At 34.7% G+C, this 16169-nt stretch overlaps 1 protein-coding gene across 1 annotated transcript; it reads right to left on the minus strand.

Annotated features, from left to right (window-relative positions):
* Nucleotides 1-1281: 1281 nt before the first annotated feature.
* Nucleotides 1282-4611, minus strand: LOC122587462 (protein NPGR1). Its single transcript, XM_043759644.1, has 6 exons — nt 4533-4611; nt 3784-4102; nt 3405-3663; nt 2096-3312; nt 1842-1986; nt 1282-1746 (listed from the first exon to the last, which is right to left on the minus strand). Exons 2-6 carry the CDS (start codon nt 3982-3984, stop codon nt 1433-1435), a joined length of 2136 nt encoding a protein of 711 aa, XP_043615579.1. The 5' UTR covers nt 3985-4102; nt 4533-4611; the 3' UTR covers nt 1282-1432.
* Nucleotides 4612-16169: the final 11558 nt, after the last annotated feature.

The raw sequence follows: 16169 nt of genomic DNA on the forward strand, positions 1-16169 counted from the left end.
CACCATAACATCCGCCGTCAACTATATCCGTCAACTATATCCGCTCATGTGCAGCTTGGAGCTGAAGACTGTTGACTAAAACTTGATGGTATGCATACTTGTGAGTTATTGACACAGCTATCATATTTCCATCTGGGTATATGCAGTGCTTGTAGTATCATCATCATCATAAAGAAGTGGGAAGATATATTTATTGAAGAGCAGCTGTTTATTTGTGAAGGTTGTCACTGAGATAATTATATGTAGTGGTGGTGATAAATGTTTGTACAAAGTTTGTTTCTGGCTCCAGCTTGGACTTCCATGTATTTGATTATGTACAGTGTAACAAACTTAAATGCTTCTATTTTTGCCCTTTTTTGTACTCTCTTGTGCCCGAAACAGAATTAAAAAATGACAAGTTTAACCATACATCTTTATTACCTTCTTAAACTGCATGTGTTTCTCCTTTGCATTCATATTTCATCTTGTTAGGGAATTTGGGCTATGCAATTATGTGTAACCAAGTCTGATATATACTCGTTCCTGACACAAAGATCACAATTTGTTCAGCATTTAAGTCTCTGTTTCCTACATGTACACACACTTTACGGAAAGTGCATCTCATTGACTAAACTATCACAAATGCACAAAGAACTTATCCATACATTAATATTATCAGTTAAGTAGGGCTTATCAATTTCTGTCTGGAAGAATACAGAGCTTTATGTTTCAGCTTTTATTGTCATGTAGTCATGATCAAATTTACCAGTTTCTGTTGGTTGATCGTCCTATATCATGCAAGGGAATATACGCAGGGGTTACTACTTTGCATACACGACTTATAGCCTCTTGCTTGATGTTATTAAGAACCGCCGTTGTCTAAATCTTACCTTTTGCATACATGTCTTGTTTTGCATACACATTGAAATATACAATGTGCATGACAATGATACAAGAAACCTTCTATTCGGAACTAGTTATAAAAATAGGTTATCACAATCAAATGTTGTTTTAAGTTATAAAAACAAGACATTCATACGCTAATTGTTCAAGGTCATAACAAGCCTTTAACCGAAAACTAGTTGAGACCAGCTACACATATTGAACTTACATTGTTCTAGATATATATAGCTGGTATAAGTGCAAAACTTTCAGGTTCAAGCCAACATATACTAGCCCATTAAGTCTATAACAAGCTCTTTGTTAACCAGGCAAGTAGTATTGCGTGGTTCTCATATAATTAAAGTACCTCAAAGTCAATGTGAATCACAGGACTGAGTGATGAAGATCCTAAAGTCAAAGTTACCCAAAATCGAGTTGCCCGTTGATTATCTTAAACCAAATAACAGTTCTCACCACATACATGGATATACAAACTGTTGTGTATTCACAAGACTCATTACTCTAACTAACAACAGTTTATTAGATTCTAATCTGCAAAAATCTAGTTATACTACACAAAGCTCTGAACTGGAGCTGAAGACTTTAGCTCATGTGCAGCTTGGAAACAATCAGCAGCTTGCTGCATCAAACCTTCCTTCTTGCAGATCAAACCCAGGTTAAACCAAGCATCATGGTTTGTAGGTTCTAACCGCAATGTGTTCATCAAGAAGCTTTTTGCAACTGGAAGTGTTTCAGCACCACCCAATTTCATTAATGTTTCTGCTGTTGAAATGATACTTGGGACATAATCTGGTTCTATTGAAAGTGAAATCGAGAAGGCAACGAGTGCTTCTTGGTGTAATGATTGAGATTCACATAACAACCCTAGAATTCCCCATAGATAACAACACACATATTACAACCATCTTATGATCAGTAAACCAAAAATATTGCAAAAAAATAACAATTGATGCACAAACCTGTCGAATGCCAAACTCGAGGATAGTAGAATTCCTTCAACTTGGCTTTATCAACACAAATTTCAACATCAGATAAAGATCCAAGCTTGGTGTATACATTGGCTAAATCAAGCCAAGCTTCCATTTCCAATTTTCTCTCTTTTTCCTGTCCAAATGACAATCAATATGTTATAAAGCTAAAACTCAAACTGTAAGCAATTACGAATGCAATACTTTCAAATAAAAGTATAACAGAGTAAATAATGGATTCATACCTGAGCAGAATTTAAGGTCTCTTTCTGATGCCCGCCATGTGCCTGAATTAGAGCTAGTAAAATCCTGTAGGTTTCTATCGCATGTTTGGGCCGCTCTTGAGCAATCTGAAGCACTGCTTTTAACCTAAGGAGTTCCAATTGGTCAAGCTTTCCCGTTTCATCCAAAGCAATGTCTACTATGGTCTCGGCGTCTTCAAATCGTTGCTCAGCAGATACTATTAGAGCTAATAATTTAAAACCCTTGGCTGAGCTCCCAGAAAGCATATCAGAATATAACATAATCTTACTAAATGCTACCCCCAAATTTCTTTGCAAAGCATTTTCTAGCCCCAGATAAAACATAACTTCAGGATCGTCATTAGGTCCAACTGAAGCAGATTTATTAAGAGAGTTGGTAGCTTCTTCATGGTAAAATACTCTTTCAGAATCCGATAAAGAAACCCTTGCTGCATTCCCATAATTAACTCCAAGAAACTTAAGAGCAATGCTTTGGAAATGTCCATTTGCATGATCACTCAATTCAATTACTTTACAGGCAAAATTTATCCCTTCATGAGCATGATTAGAATCAAGAGAACATAACTTAGCGCCCAAAAGTAGAGAAGGAATATGAGGTTCGTGCTCTGCTTCAGAAGACCCTGAAATTTTCTTTAACATGTTCAATGCTGGTTCAACTTGACCAGCAGCACTGTAACAGAGAGCGAGAAAATACCACCTCTCAGTTCGTTTATATGCACTGGGAAGAAGCTGCTCGACATGTATAGCCAAACACTCGAATTGGCCACATGTAGACAGTGCGAAAGTCAAATGGCTTATAATTTCAGGATCCCATTTTATTTCTCCACACGATACCTTTCTCATGAGTATAAACAGCAAAAGAAGTGCTTCTTCTATGTTGGTTTTAGGATAAGACGGCTCCCATGGTTTGGTTTCAGGGAGAGTTGCTTCAACGCCTCCATAGAGTAATATAGCGGCTAAGTCCTTTTGTAAGGTCGATAATCTTTGTGGTTCTAAATTCCAAGGCTTAACTAGAGCCCTTCTATATGCAATAATAGCTTCATTTAAATTCCCAGCTTCTATCCACAACTTAGGCAGCAATTCTAACGCTTTATGAAACATTTCCTGCAATTTACAGTCTTCCGCTATTGATTCAGGGATTCCATTCGGTAATGCCGATTCAACTACGTCCAAAATCATCTTGCACTCCTTTGCAGCTTCTAATAAAGCAAAACAAAGTCAAATACAAAGTCATCAGGATAAGAGAGAATTAGAAATAGTAATAATAACAAACAAAGGACAAATGTCATACCTTTAAATCTACCCATCTCTTGCAGTGACTTTGCTTTAAGTAAGATTGCTTCAAGAAGCAGGCTAACCGAATGAAGCGACATCACACCTACCAAGATATTTTCCCTTTTAGCTTTTGAATTCCGTTGTACAGTCCTGTCACTAATGGCCTTGATCATCCTCGGTGACAAACTTTTAATATCGATCCCGTAAAAAACTTGAAGGGCAGCATCAAAATTGCCCCTCTGGTACTCAAGTCTACCCAACAGAGCTCTAGCTTCCTTAAAATGCATATAACATAAGACATCGTAAAAATTGTCATACAAAAACCGACAATCACTAGCTAATAACATTATTCAACGAATTCAAAAAACATAACAAGTGAACAGTTAATATTTTACCTCATAATTTAAAGAGAGGGCTTCTTTAAGAGTGGATTCAGCCTCATCAACTTGAGCATCTTCAAACTTTGAATCCCAGTCTCCAGTGCCAGTTCGAGACGAAAGAGCACTAGCCGAGAAATCCCTCGTTGCCAACGACTCGGGTGACCGAGTAATCGGCTCTTCTACCTTAAATTGCTCACCAGAACAAGCACACAACATATTTCTGGTTTCTTTATTCCAACACAAAATCCAGAAATAATTTACTTATTATTATCTGTTACACAACAAGCATTTATTTTCTATAGTCTAATGTGCCAATTCCATCACAAAATCCCACCTGCAATATCAATTAAACAAAAAAACATAAACCAATTTTCCATATTATAGTTCATTTAGGCATTTTAACAAACACATTGTGGGCTAAAATTAAAACCCACCAAATACATAAATACATACCATAAAAGCAACAATTTAGACTCAAATTCTTATGACAGGCATTTTGATGAACACATTGTGAGCTAAGCAGTAAACCCACCAATATATATATATATATATATACACATAGATATATATACATATATTATCAAATAAACATCAAATACTCCATACGAAATACATTATCAACAATGAAGATCTGATCATATATTTACAGCTATGAAAGAATAAAAAACCACAGAAAATGACAAGGAATAATGAAATGACAGCACTAAGCAGAATTATATATATAAAAAAAAAAAAAAACAAGAATAAGGGAGCATTGATATTACCTCCAAATTTAGTCACACAATGGCTTCAAAATGTGGTTATTTTTTGTAGTTTGTATGTGTTGTTTAAAAGTTAATAATAATAATAATAATTAGATTAGATTAAATATATAGTACTTGTAATTTTGTATGGATGGATTGTGAATATAATTGAGAGAGAGTGATTGGAACATGTGGTTGTTGAGGGGGAGAAGGTGGGGCAGAGGTTTTCTCTCAATGGTCTTTTTCGTTTACAGTACCAGTACATTTCATTTCAGTTTTAACTTCTTTAAAACTTTCAAATTTTATTCTTATCGGATTCCTTTTCCTTTTTCTTTTTCCTTAATAGAAAAAAATTTCACCAAAAAGAAAAGGGTTTATAAAAGTTGATAAACGTCAACGAAGAGAAAAAGTAACTACTGATTTTATATACAACTGTTAATTACTTAAATTTTAACTAGATGGGTACCCGCGCGTTGCAGCGGTATTTATTAAAAAACGGTGGTTAAAGTGGCGTTATATTTTTGTTGTGTAAAAACAGAAACAAAATTATGAGTCTCATATAATAGTATACGCATGGGATGCGGCAAATTTTACTAATACAAAACCTAATGTAGATAATGTAGTACTCATCATCCGATTTTTATTGTGATATCGAAAAAGAATATATTTCATTTTTGAATTAAATAACTGTGCATAGCCCTCCCCCGCTCATGAAAGGGTTATGCATCAAACAATTTCAAATCACTTACAAATAAGTGTTTTTGAAAAAATTAAAAAAAAAAATGTTACAAAAGTACTTCGACGGGTGGATAGCCTTTTTTGCTCTTTTTTGCTCATTATTTAGCAGAAATTCTTCATCCGGGTCAATCTGTGTTCATCGTGACCTGCAAATAAGAAAGTAGAAAAATACTATTGAGGTGGTAGGATGATATGATTAAAATTGTCAAACTCAAATAAATCATAAAAAATACCATCCTAATTCGTCCTTAAGTGACACGCATAAATACTACTAATACATAATTTACTTGATTTGTATATTCTCCCTTGAGTGAATACGGAAATGTGTTTAGTACGTAATTAAAAAGTCAAGTAGCAACATTGTGTGTGCCATTGCATATATGATTTGATTTTTAGGATAAACCCAAAGGGATTAATTTAATAGAAGCATCCAAAACATAGAATATAACTTGATATGCCAAATAAAAGATGTATATACGTCAACATGTTTTTTTTTTCTAAAAAGTCAAGTACGTGGCTCATGGGATACACATATTGTTTGAAATGTAGAAGCATAATGAGCTAAAATTTGGCCCATAAAACATTCAATAACATTACCATAGATGGAATAAATCACATAACTACTCAGCAAATTTGGCCCATGTAAAAATATGAAATCAACACCCAAAATGGACCGAATCAACACAGATTTTGATTAATCAACTCAAAATACAAATACATACTCTATAAAGATGAATTGTCCACAACTGTGTGCAATTCTAAAGGACTGGGATCATCCACAAACGTGTGTGATCCTAAATACAATCAAGACTCAAGACTGACAATACAAGGATTACAAATAGGAGAGAAACTACTACATCTTCAGTACAAGACCAGAAAAAACCCTAAGTTATGCGCCCCATCTCTCTCAACCCTAGGAATAGTGAATGCGATGCATATATAGAGACAAAGGGTATGAGATAATTACAACTTCAGTACCTGCACAATAGCCAAGGACAGAAATAGACCCTATACTATATTTTCACAACTAAACAGGTTTAGACCTTGAACTATATCAAACTTTATAAGTTTGACATGAATGTAAATAAATAAATATATGTATATATATTTTAACATCCTCCCTCAAACTTATAAGTTTGAACAGAGGAAAGGAAAAATTAAGACCTTGTAAACATGTCACACAAATTGAGTTTCTTACAAAGATCCTTATGATGAGCCTCCCCTAAACCTTTTGTAAAAATATCAGCCACCTGGTCATAAGAATCAATTTTTATAGTTTGGATCATACCTGAACTTACCTTTTCTCTGACAAGGTGGACATCAATCTCAAAGTGCTTTGATTTTTCATGAAAGACAGGATTAGCAGCCAATTGAATGGCATAACTGTTATCACAAAACATACTTATAGGAAGCAAGTCTGTTAACCCAAGATCAGACAAGACATTGGAAATCCAAATGATTTCACATGTAGCTGAAGCCATGCATCTATATTCAGCCTCTGTAGAGGACCTTGAAATAGTTGCTTGCTTCTTGCTTTTCCAAGAAATTAAAGAACTTCCAAGATAAACACAAAATCCAGAAACAGATTTTCTGGTACTGGGGCATTTTGCCCAGTCAGCATCTGCATACACACTGAGTTTCAAGTTACTACTTTTATCAATTTGAATCCCAAAACTGGGACTGTTTTTTTAAGTATCTAAGAACTCTTAAAGCAGTTTTAACATGAGATTGTAATGGTGCATGCATATGTTGACTGAGACAGTGGACTGCATAGGAGATATCAGGTCTAGTGTTGGTTAGATAGATGAGTTTACCAACCAACTTCTGATAATGAGTGACATCCTTAAGGTACTTATCATCATACCTTTCTTTGTTATTCATGACAGAATTGGCAGGCAGAGGAGTAGCAATGGGTTTGGCTGCCAATAAGCCAAACTCATGTAAAAGTTCCAAGCAATACTTTCTCTGAGTCATACACACCCCTTTACTGTTTTCTAAGACTTCTATTCCCAAAAAAATATTTTAAAAAACCCAAGTCTTTGATTAAAAACTTTTGACTCAAGAAAAGTTTAAACTTCTCAATTTCATCAATATTGTTACCAGTAATGACAATGTCATCAACATACACTAATAAAGCAATGAAAACAGTTTCTGTTTTCTTGGTGTATAAAGAATAATCATACTTACTTTGACTGAAGCCATGCTCAACCAAGGCACTGGTAAGTTTAGCATTCCATTGCCTTGGGGCTTGCTTGAGACCATACAGAGATTTAACAAGTTTACAGACTTTGTTAGAACCATAATCAGAACAGCCAGGAGGTAAATCCATATATACCTCTTCTTCCAAGTCACCATACAAAAAAGCATTGTTGACATCAAGTTGATACAGTTTCCAACCTTTGTTAACAGCTAAACTTATCAAACTTCTCACAGTAACCATCTTAACCACAGGACTAAAGATTTCATCATAGTCAAAGCCCATTCTCTTTGCAACTAATCTGGCCTTGTACCTCTCAATCTCACCTGAAGCCTTATATTTTATTTTGTATATCCACTTGCATCCTATAGTCTCTCTATCACTAGGTAGGCCAGTGACAATCCAGGTATTGTTCCTATATAAGGCTTCAAGTTCATTGTTCATAGCCTCAATCCATGAAGGATCTTGAACAGCCTCATTATAACTTTGAGGTTCAATGGATTTGTTAAGGTTAGTGACAAAACAGTAATTATCATTACTCAATTTAGCATAACACACAAACTTATCCAAACCATACCTTATACTAGACCCAACAATATAATCATTCAATCTGACAGAGGGTTTAGAGGTCCTACCAGACCTTCTTAAGTTAGTAACAGTTCCTTCATTTTGTTCTAAGGGCTGGTCAATATGAACTTGATCAATATTTAATACTTGACCCAAAGCACCCTCAGGTAAAGCATTCTCATCTATGTGTGTTGCAGTGTCATTAGAACTCAGAGATGCACCCAGGCCATCTCCAGGGTTTAATTGACTGTTGCCATCACCACTAGATGTATTAGAGGTGTCATTCCCTTCATCATTAGGCTGGTTTTGACTGTCAATGTTAATACTATTAAAAAAGTTTAATTGATCAGATTCATTAGACAGTTTTATCCCAGGCAACATATCAGAGTTAGAAGCAGAGGTTTTCATTTTAAAAGGATAAATGGTTTCATAGAATTTGACATCTCTAGAATAGAAAACAGTTTTAGACTCAAGACCAAATAGTTTGTATGCCTTTTTAACACTAGAAAAACCAATTAAGACACATTTTTCACTCCTTGGAGTGAACTTATCTAAATTATTTAAAACTGTAGAAAAACACAGACAGCCAAAATTCCTTAAATGGGAAAGACCTGGTTTTTTATGATAAACAAGTTCATATGGAGATTTGCCCTTTAAAACAGAAGAAGGTAACCTGTTCACAAGATAAGTAGCAGTCAAGATACATTCAGACCAAAAATTTAGAGGAAATCCTCCCTGAAACATAAGACTCCTAGCAATGTTAAGCAAATGCCTGTGCTTCCTTTCCACAATGCCATTCTGCTGTGGTGTGTAAGCCACAGTAGTCTGGTGTATAATCCCCCTTGTATCAAAGAAAAAACTTAACTTGTTGTTTACAAATTCAGTCCCATTGTCTGTTCTAATAATCTTAATTTTCATATCAAACTGATTTTGAACAAGATTTACAAAAGAGACAATCATATCATAAACTTCATCCTTGGTTTTAATCAAATATACCCATATAGCTCTTGTGAAGTCATCAACAATAGTTAAAAAATATTTAAAACCATCTTTGCTTGTAACTCTATAAGGACCTCATAAGTCCATGTGTACAAGCTCACCAATTTTAAAACTTTTGCTTTCACTTAGAGGGAAAGGCTCTCTGGTCTGTTTGGCTTTATGACAAATTTCACAAGGAGAAACATGAGTGTTATTATCTAATTTCAGATCATGTTTTAGAACAGCAAGCACAGGATCAACAGGGTGACCAAGTCTGCTGTGCCATAGAGATTTAGACACATTATAAGAAATACCAATCATGGAATTATTACACTTACCAAACATACTAGAATCACTATCAAAAAAGTAAAGACCACCTTTCTCACTACCAGTCCCCAACATTTTTTCCCTTTTCAAATCCTGAACATAACAATTTTCCTCATCAAAGCCAACAAACAATTTATTATCTCTTATCATTTTGTGCACAGACAACAAACTAACACAGTAGTCAGGGACAACTAAGACATCATACAGAATCACATTGTTATTTAACTTAAGATTGCCAATGTGAGTAACTTTAGCAAGTGTGCCATTTGGGTGACCAACAATTAGATTTAATTCAGACACATCAACCACATTCACCATATTGGCAGTACTGACAGACATGTGATGGTTGGCTCCAGAATCTATAATCCAACCAAGACTCACATTATTGCATTTTTGACCAGAGGAACCACAGAAGTACTTGTCAAAATTCATATTATTATTGCATTTTTGACCAGAGGAACCACAGAAGTACTTGTCAAAATTCATATTAATTTTCACATTGTAATTAAGAAAGGAGGGCTTACCTGCCATGTTTGCTTGCAGGTTACCAGAAGGTGTATCACTAATCAAGCTAATCAGTTTTTGAACCTGTTCATTTGTAAAAGGTAAAGGAGAAACAGGCACACTAGAAGAAGCAGAAGAACAAGCAGGAACAGAAGACTTATCATATTCACTATTAGCATTAAAACCAGTTTTAAAACCACTTTGTCTTAAAGGATTTAGGTGTTTTTTAAATCCTGGAGGATAACCAACAATTTCATAGCATCTTTCTATAGTGTGTCCTATCATTCCACATTTTTTACAGACCAGATTAGGATTAGGACCTCTATTTGAATTATTAAACCTTCTTTTATTGTCAAAAGATTTTGCAGCAAATGCAGAAATTTGAGGTTTATCAGAACCAACATGATTGTTACTAGACACAACAGAAGTGTGAACACCCCTATGAGACTCTTCTCTAGAAAGAATAGCAAAAACAGCTTTAGCAGTAACCCTTTGTTAACAAGGTACTTCTAACAGACAAATAATCATCATCAAGACCCATCAAAACTGCATTAATTTCATCAACTTATCATGAGTTTGTACTTCAGTTCTAGCCTCACATGTGCATACAGGAAGTTTGGTTAAAGCATCAAATTCTCTCCACAAAGCATTTAGTTTATGGTAATACTCAGATAAGGATGAACCACTTTGTTTTACACAATGAATTTTTTGCATATAGTTAAAAATAATAGACCCATCAATTTTATCATATGTTTCACTTAATTCTTTCCAAACTTCAGAAGCATTATCAGAAAATACAAAAGACAAATACAAATCTTGTGAAACAGTGCCTAAAATCCAAGACAACACAACAGCATTACACCTCTCCCATTGTTGAGATAACACATTACTAGTAGCATAAGTAGATTTAACCACAGTACCATCAATAAATCCTAACTTGTTTTTAGTTTGCAAGGCCAACTTCATAGCACTTGCCCATACTCTATAGTTTTCAGTACCAGTGAGTTTAAAAGATATTAAAGGTGTTCCAAGAGTATCATTAGCATGGAGATGTAAAGGGTGACTAATATCAAGATTACTAATCAATGTAGTATCAGTCATTTTTTTTTTGTTAAAAATAAATAGACAGAAACAAAGCACAAGCAATAAGGAACAAGGAAAAAATAAACAGATAAATCAAATAACAAATAGGAAACAACTGGAGTTTTGTAGATCACACAAGTGTTCACACAATCATTGAACTAAACTATTGCCAGGATTCCTTGCTTCTAAAGAAGTAGGTCAAGGCAGCCGTGAAATTCTATGTGCAAAGCACGGCAGTCCACCAGTTGTAAAGAGCACAAGAAGACTTACAAGGAATTGATTATACGAATAATCAATTTAGGTGGAAACGATAATGAAGAAATAGGGTTTGAAGAGAAGAAACCCTAAACCAGCAACGATCTTGAACCAGTCGCAAGATTACACAACCTACGGAGAAGATCCTTTAATCGCAGCCTGGGGCTCTGATACCATGTAAAAATATGAAATCAACACCCAAAATGGACCGAATCAACACAGATTTTGATTAATCAACTCAAAATACAAATACATACTCTATAAAGATGAATTGTCCACAACTGTGTGCAATTCTAAAGGACTGGGATCATCCACAAACGTGTGTGATCCTAAATACAATCAAGACTCAAGACTGACAATACAAGGATTACAAATAGGAGAGAAACTACTACATCTTCAGTACAAGACCAGAAAAAACCCTAAGTTATGCGCCCCATCTCTCTCAACCCTAGGAATAGTGAATGCGATGCATATATAGAGACAAAGGGTATGAGATAATTACAACTTCAGTACCTGCACAATAGCCAAGGACAGAAATAGACCCTATACTATATTTTCACAACTAAACAGGTTTAGACCTTGAACTATATCAAACTTTATAAGTTTGACATGAATGTAAATAAATAAATATATGTATATATATTTTAACATCCTCCCTCAAACTTATAAGTTTGAACAGAGGAAAGGAAAAATTAAGACCTTGTAAACATGTCACACAAATTGAGTTTCTTACAAAGATCCTTATGATGAGCCTCCCCTAAACCTTTTGTAAAAATATCAGCCACCTGGTCATAAGAATCAATTTTTATAGTTTGGATCATACCTGAACTTACCTTTTCTCTGACAAGGTGGACATCAATCTCAAAGTGCTTTGATTTTTCATGAAAGACAGGATTAGCAGCCAATTGAATGGCATAACTGTTATCACAAAACATACTTATAGGAAGCAAGTCTGTTAACCCAAGATCAGACAAGACATTGGAAATCCAAATGATTTCACATGTAGCTGAAGCCATGCATCTATATTCAGCCTCTGTAGAGGACCTTGAAATAGTTGCTTGCTTCTTGCTTTTCCAAGAAATTAAAGAACTTCCAAGATAAACACAAAATCCAGAAACAGATTTCTGGTACTGGGGCATTTTGCCCAGTCAGCATCTGCATACACACTGAGTTTCAAGTTACTACTTTTATCAATTTGAATCCCAAAACTGGGACTGTTTTTTTAAGTATCTAAGAACTCTTAAAGCAGTTTTAACATGAGATTGTAATGGTGCATGCATATGTTGACTGAGACAGTGGACTGCATAGGAGATATCAGGTCTAGTGTTGGTTAGATAGATGAGTTTACCAACCAACTTCTGATAATGAGTGACATCCTTAAGGTACTTATCATCATACCTTTCTTTGTTATTCATGACAGAATTGGCAGGCAGAGGAGTAGCAATGGGTTTGGCTGCCAATAAGCCAAACTCATGTAAAAGTTCCAAGCAATACTTTCTCTGAGTCATACACACCCCTTTACTGTTTTCTAAGACTTCTATTCCCAAAAAAATATTTTAAAAAACCCAAGTCTTTGATTAAAAACTTTTGACTCAAGAAAAGTTTAAACTTCTCAATTTCATCAATATTGTTACCAGTAATGACAATGTCATCAACATACACTAATAAAGCAATGAAAACAGTTTCTGTTTTCTTGGTGTATAAAGAATAATCATACTTACTTTGACTGAAGCCATGCTCAACCAAGGCACTGGTAAGTTTAGCATTCCATTGCCTTGGGGCTTGCTTGAGACCATACAGAGATTTAACAAGTTTACAGACTTTGTTAGAACCATAATCAGAACAGCCAGGAGGTAAATCCATATATACCTCTTCTTCCAAGTCACCATACAAAAAAGCATTGTTGACATCAAGTTGATACAAAAGTCAAATACAAGGAAAATGGAGCAAGATCAGGAGAACCACCAAGCTGTTTGGAGAAATCTTGAAGAGATTGCAAGATCAAGGCCGACAGAGCGAGGCAGATGACAGACAAATGTATAAGGCTGCTCATGAAATCTATGACAGAACCATGGGCCAACCCGATTTCCATATGAGGAGTGTTATAACGTGCTGAAAGATTGTCCCGCATTTTGGCAAGACCATAGTATTGCCAAACGAACTACAGCTGATTTTGTTGATTTGGGTGAGGATGAGGGACAGGTTGGGGCTGGTCCGAGTGTGGAACCGGATGTGGCTTTGAACCAGTTGTTTGGAGACGACCCAATTAGGAAACCACCGGGCCGTAATGTTAGCCGAAAAATGTCTAGTGGCTCAGATGCAACTTCTAGTCGTGGTGGTTCGAGTGGGTCAGAACAGGCCTTGGGCAAGCTTGATCAAATGCTCTTGATGCAACAAGAGCAGATGTTAAAATGAGGAGGATAGGAGGAGAATAGAAGATGACCGTAAGATGAGACAGGATGATCGCTTCCGAAAGCAGGTCAGGGGGGCGTTTAAGCTTTTGCAACAGCCAATTCCAACAGGCATAGACGAAGACGGGTTGGAGCAGATCCGGAGTACGCGCAAAAACCTCATGGAGAAGTATGGAACATATTTGAAGGATATCTAATTGTAGTACTAGTGTTTTCCGATTAAATGTGTTTTAATTATTAGATTTAATATGTGTTTTTAGGATGTAATGTTTAATTTGTAAGTATTGTTTTGTGTTTATGAATAAAAATGTGTTTGTTTTAAAAAATTGAATGTGTTTTATAATTTTTTTTTTAAAAAAAATGAAATAATAAATTAATAAATAAATAGTGGAAAAAGTGGGGAAGAAGTGGTAGTATAAGACCATCCCATCGATGGGTTTTTTGGTTCGGTTGGTTGGAGATAATGGGGAATTTATGGTAGGGTCCATGCAATGTCTCACCCACCCGTTGGATGAACCAACTATAAGTTGGTCGTTACTTTATTACTTATTTATAGAATTTATTTGTTAAGTTACTTGTTACTGCATTATACTTTGATTTATATGATGATGATGGTGCCATCTGTTACCACGTGTTCAATTGAGAATGTACTGTTACAATGCAATGTTACGAGTTATGAATATTTTGTTAAATATATATGATGAAACTCAAATATTTTTTTAATCCATATTTTTAATTATGATGATAAATACCTTATTTTATTTTAAAGCAAAATGTTTTTTAACTTTTTTTTATAACTATTTTGAATATAGTAAAGTTAATTAGATAAAATTATTATTTATTAAAAATATAGTTTGGTTTGATTGTTGTACTTGTTGATGCGAGTGTAAAAATTAGATTTAGTTGGGTTGGATAAATATAAGAGAGAGAAATTAGTTTTTTAATGAATAGTATCAGTTGGTTGGTTTGTGAATGAGGATGGTCTAAGGAGTGAGGTGTTCTTGGGGTGTTCTAGGAGAGAGAAACTGATGAATAGTGAAAGAAGTGGATAAGAAATAGAGAAGAAGTAGAGTGTATAAGGAGTGGCCTTACACCTCATATATATCTATCTATAGGTTTGTATGTATATATGTATATGTTTTTCAAGTGATTGTGATTATAGAGAGACAAAAGAGTTTTTTTGTTTTGTAATTGAGGATGAAAACAGATTGTTGAAAGAGAATCTATCACTGCATTTTTGAGTTTTTTTTCCAATAGAAAGGGAAAGGAAAAGAAAAACCGTAAAAATCTATTCTTGAGTTTTATTTATCAAGAGAAAGGAAAAGATTTGATAAGAAAACCCACCTCTTTTTTGATGCTAAATTTTCTGGCCAAAATAGCCTGATTCCAAAGGAAAACTTTATCATTCTTGCAAAATGACTAATCTATCCTCATCTTCTTCCAAACAGTTTTCTCTTGCACTTGATAACCTGTGTTTTCCTTTTGCTTTTCGGCCCATTTTGGCTGCTGGTTTTGGGAAGGATTATGTTGTTGGGATATTTTAAAGTGTAGGGTTTATAGTGAAAGGACGATGAAGGGTAGGTTTTTTTCGACCCATCCGGCGGCTTTGATTCTACCGGTCATGGTGCTGAACTGCTGATGATGACGCCGCCATCTGAAACGGCTGGAGAACATCCGTGTAACCAGATCGTAATATAGATACAGATATATATATATATATATATATATATATATATATATATATATATATATATATATATATATAGGGTAACACTCCAGTAAAACAGTCTTAAAATAAGAACGGTGAGAACACTTAAAAAACATCATTTTGATGCATTAAAAGTCCATAAAACTAACATAGTGCATAACTAATTATCATTATTTAAGTGTATAACAACACATTGGCCTGTCAAAATCAAGAAAATCATGTTTTTTGTTTTGTGCATCCATCTTGGATGCATATTCTTCAAAATAATGCATCCACCAAAAAACGTGATTTTTTCGATTTTGACGGATCAATGTGTTGTTAAACACTTAAATAATGATAAATAGTTAAGCACTATGTTAGTTTTATGGACTTTAAATGCATCAAAATGATGTTTTTCAAGTGTTCTCACCGTTCTTATTTTAAAACTGTTCTTATTTGTTATAGCAGGTCATCAGGTCAACAGTCGGTCAACCATGTAAAAAATTGAAAAGTATATAGGTGATGCACATCAATAATCCAGTTCAATGGACAACATGTGAATGAGAAAAAGTACATTGTTTATCTAGTGACTTAACCCTTTATTTTTAAGTGTAATATACATGACAATACCTTAAGTTGGATTCTTTCCGAAACATGATAAACAAGCAAATGGTCTGGTGAGCCCGTAAAAAAGCGACCCATAAAATTATGTGGACCGAGACCAACCAACTGAAACATGGGTCGGTCATATGATAGTTAATGGTTCTCTGTCCAGGCTGGGCTAAGGACTGGCCGGGTTAAGGCCCATAGTATATGCCTATATATGATTATAAGTTCATATATTGCAATATTATTGTAATTCTTTAAATCATGGTTATTTTAGAAGGCCATAAAGTTTTCAAATACATTCT

The sequence above is a fragment of the Erigeron canadensis genome, chromosome 2, assembly GCF_010389155.1.
Source record: "Erigeron canadensis isolate Cc75 chromosome 2, C_canadensis_v1, whole genome shotgun sequence".
NCBI lineage: Eukaryota > Viridiplantae > Streptophyta > Magnoliopsida > Asterales > Asteraceae > Erigeron > Erigeron canadensis.

Coding starts and splice junctions, on each gene's coding strand:
- LOC122587462 (XM_043759644.1), bottom strand. CDS start 3,984: ATGTTGTGTGCTTGTTCTGGTGAGCAATTTAAGGTAGAAGAGCCGATT. Junction 3,664..3,783: donor CCCTCTCTTTAAATTATGAG/GTAAAATATTAA, acceptor ATGCATTTTAAG/GAAGCTAGAGCTCTGTTGGG. Junction 1,987..2,095: donor AGACCTTAAATTCTGCTCAG/GTATGAATCCAT, acceptor TCATTTGGACAG/GAAAAAGAGAGAAAATTGGA.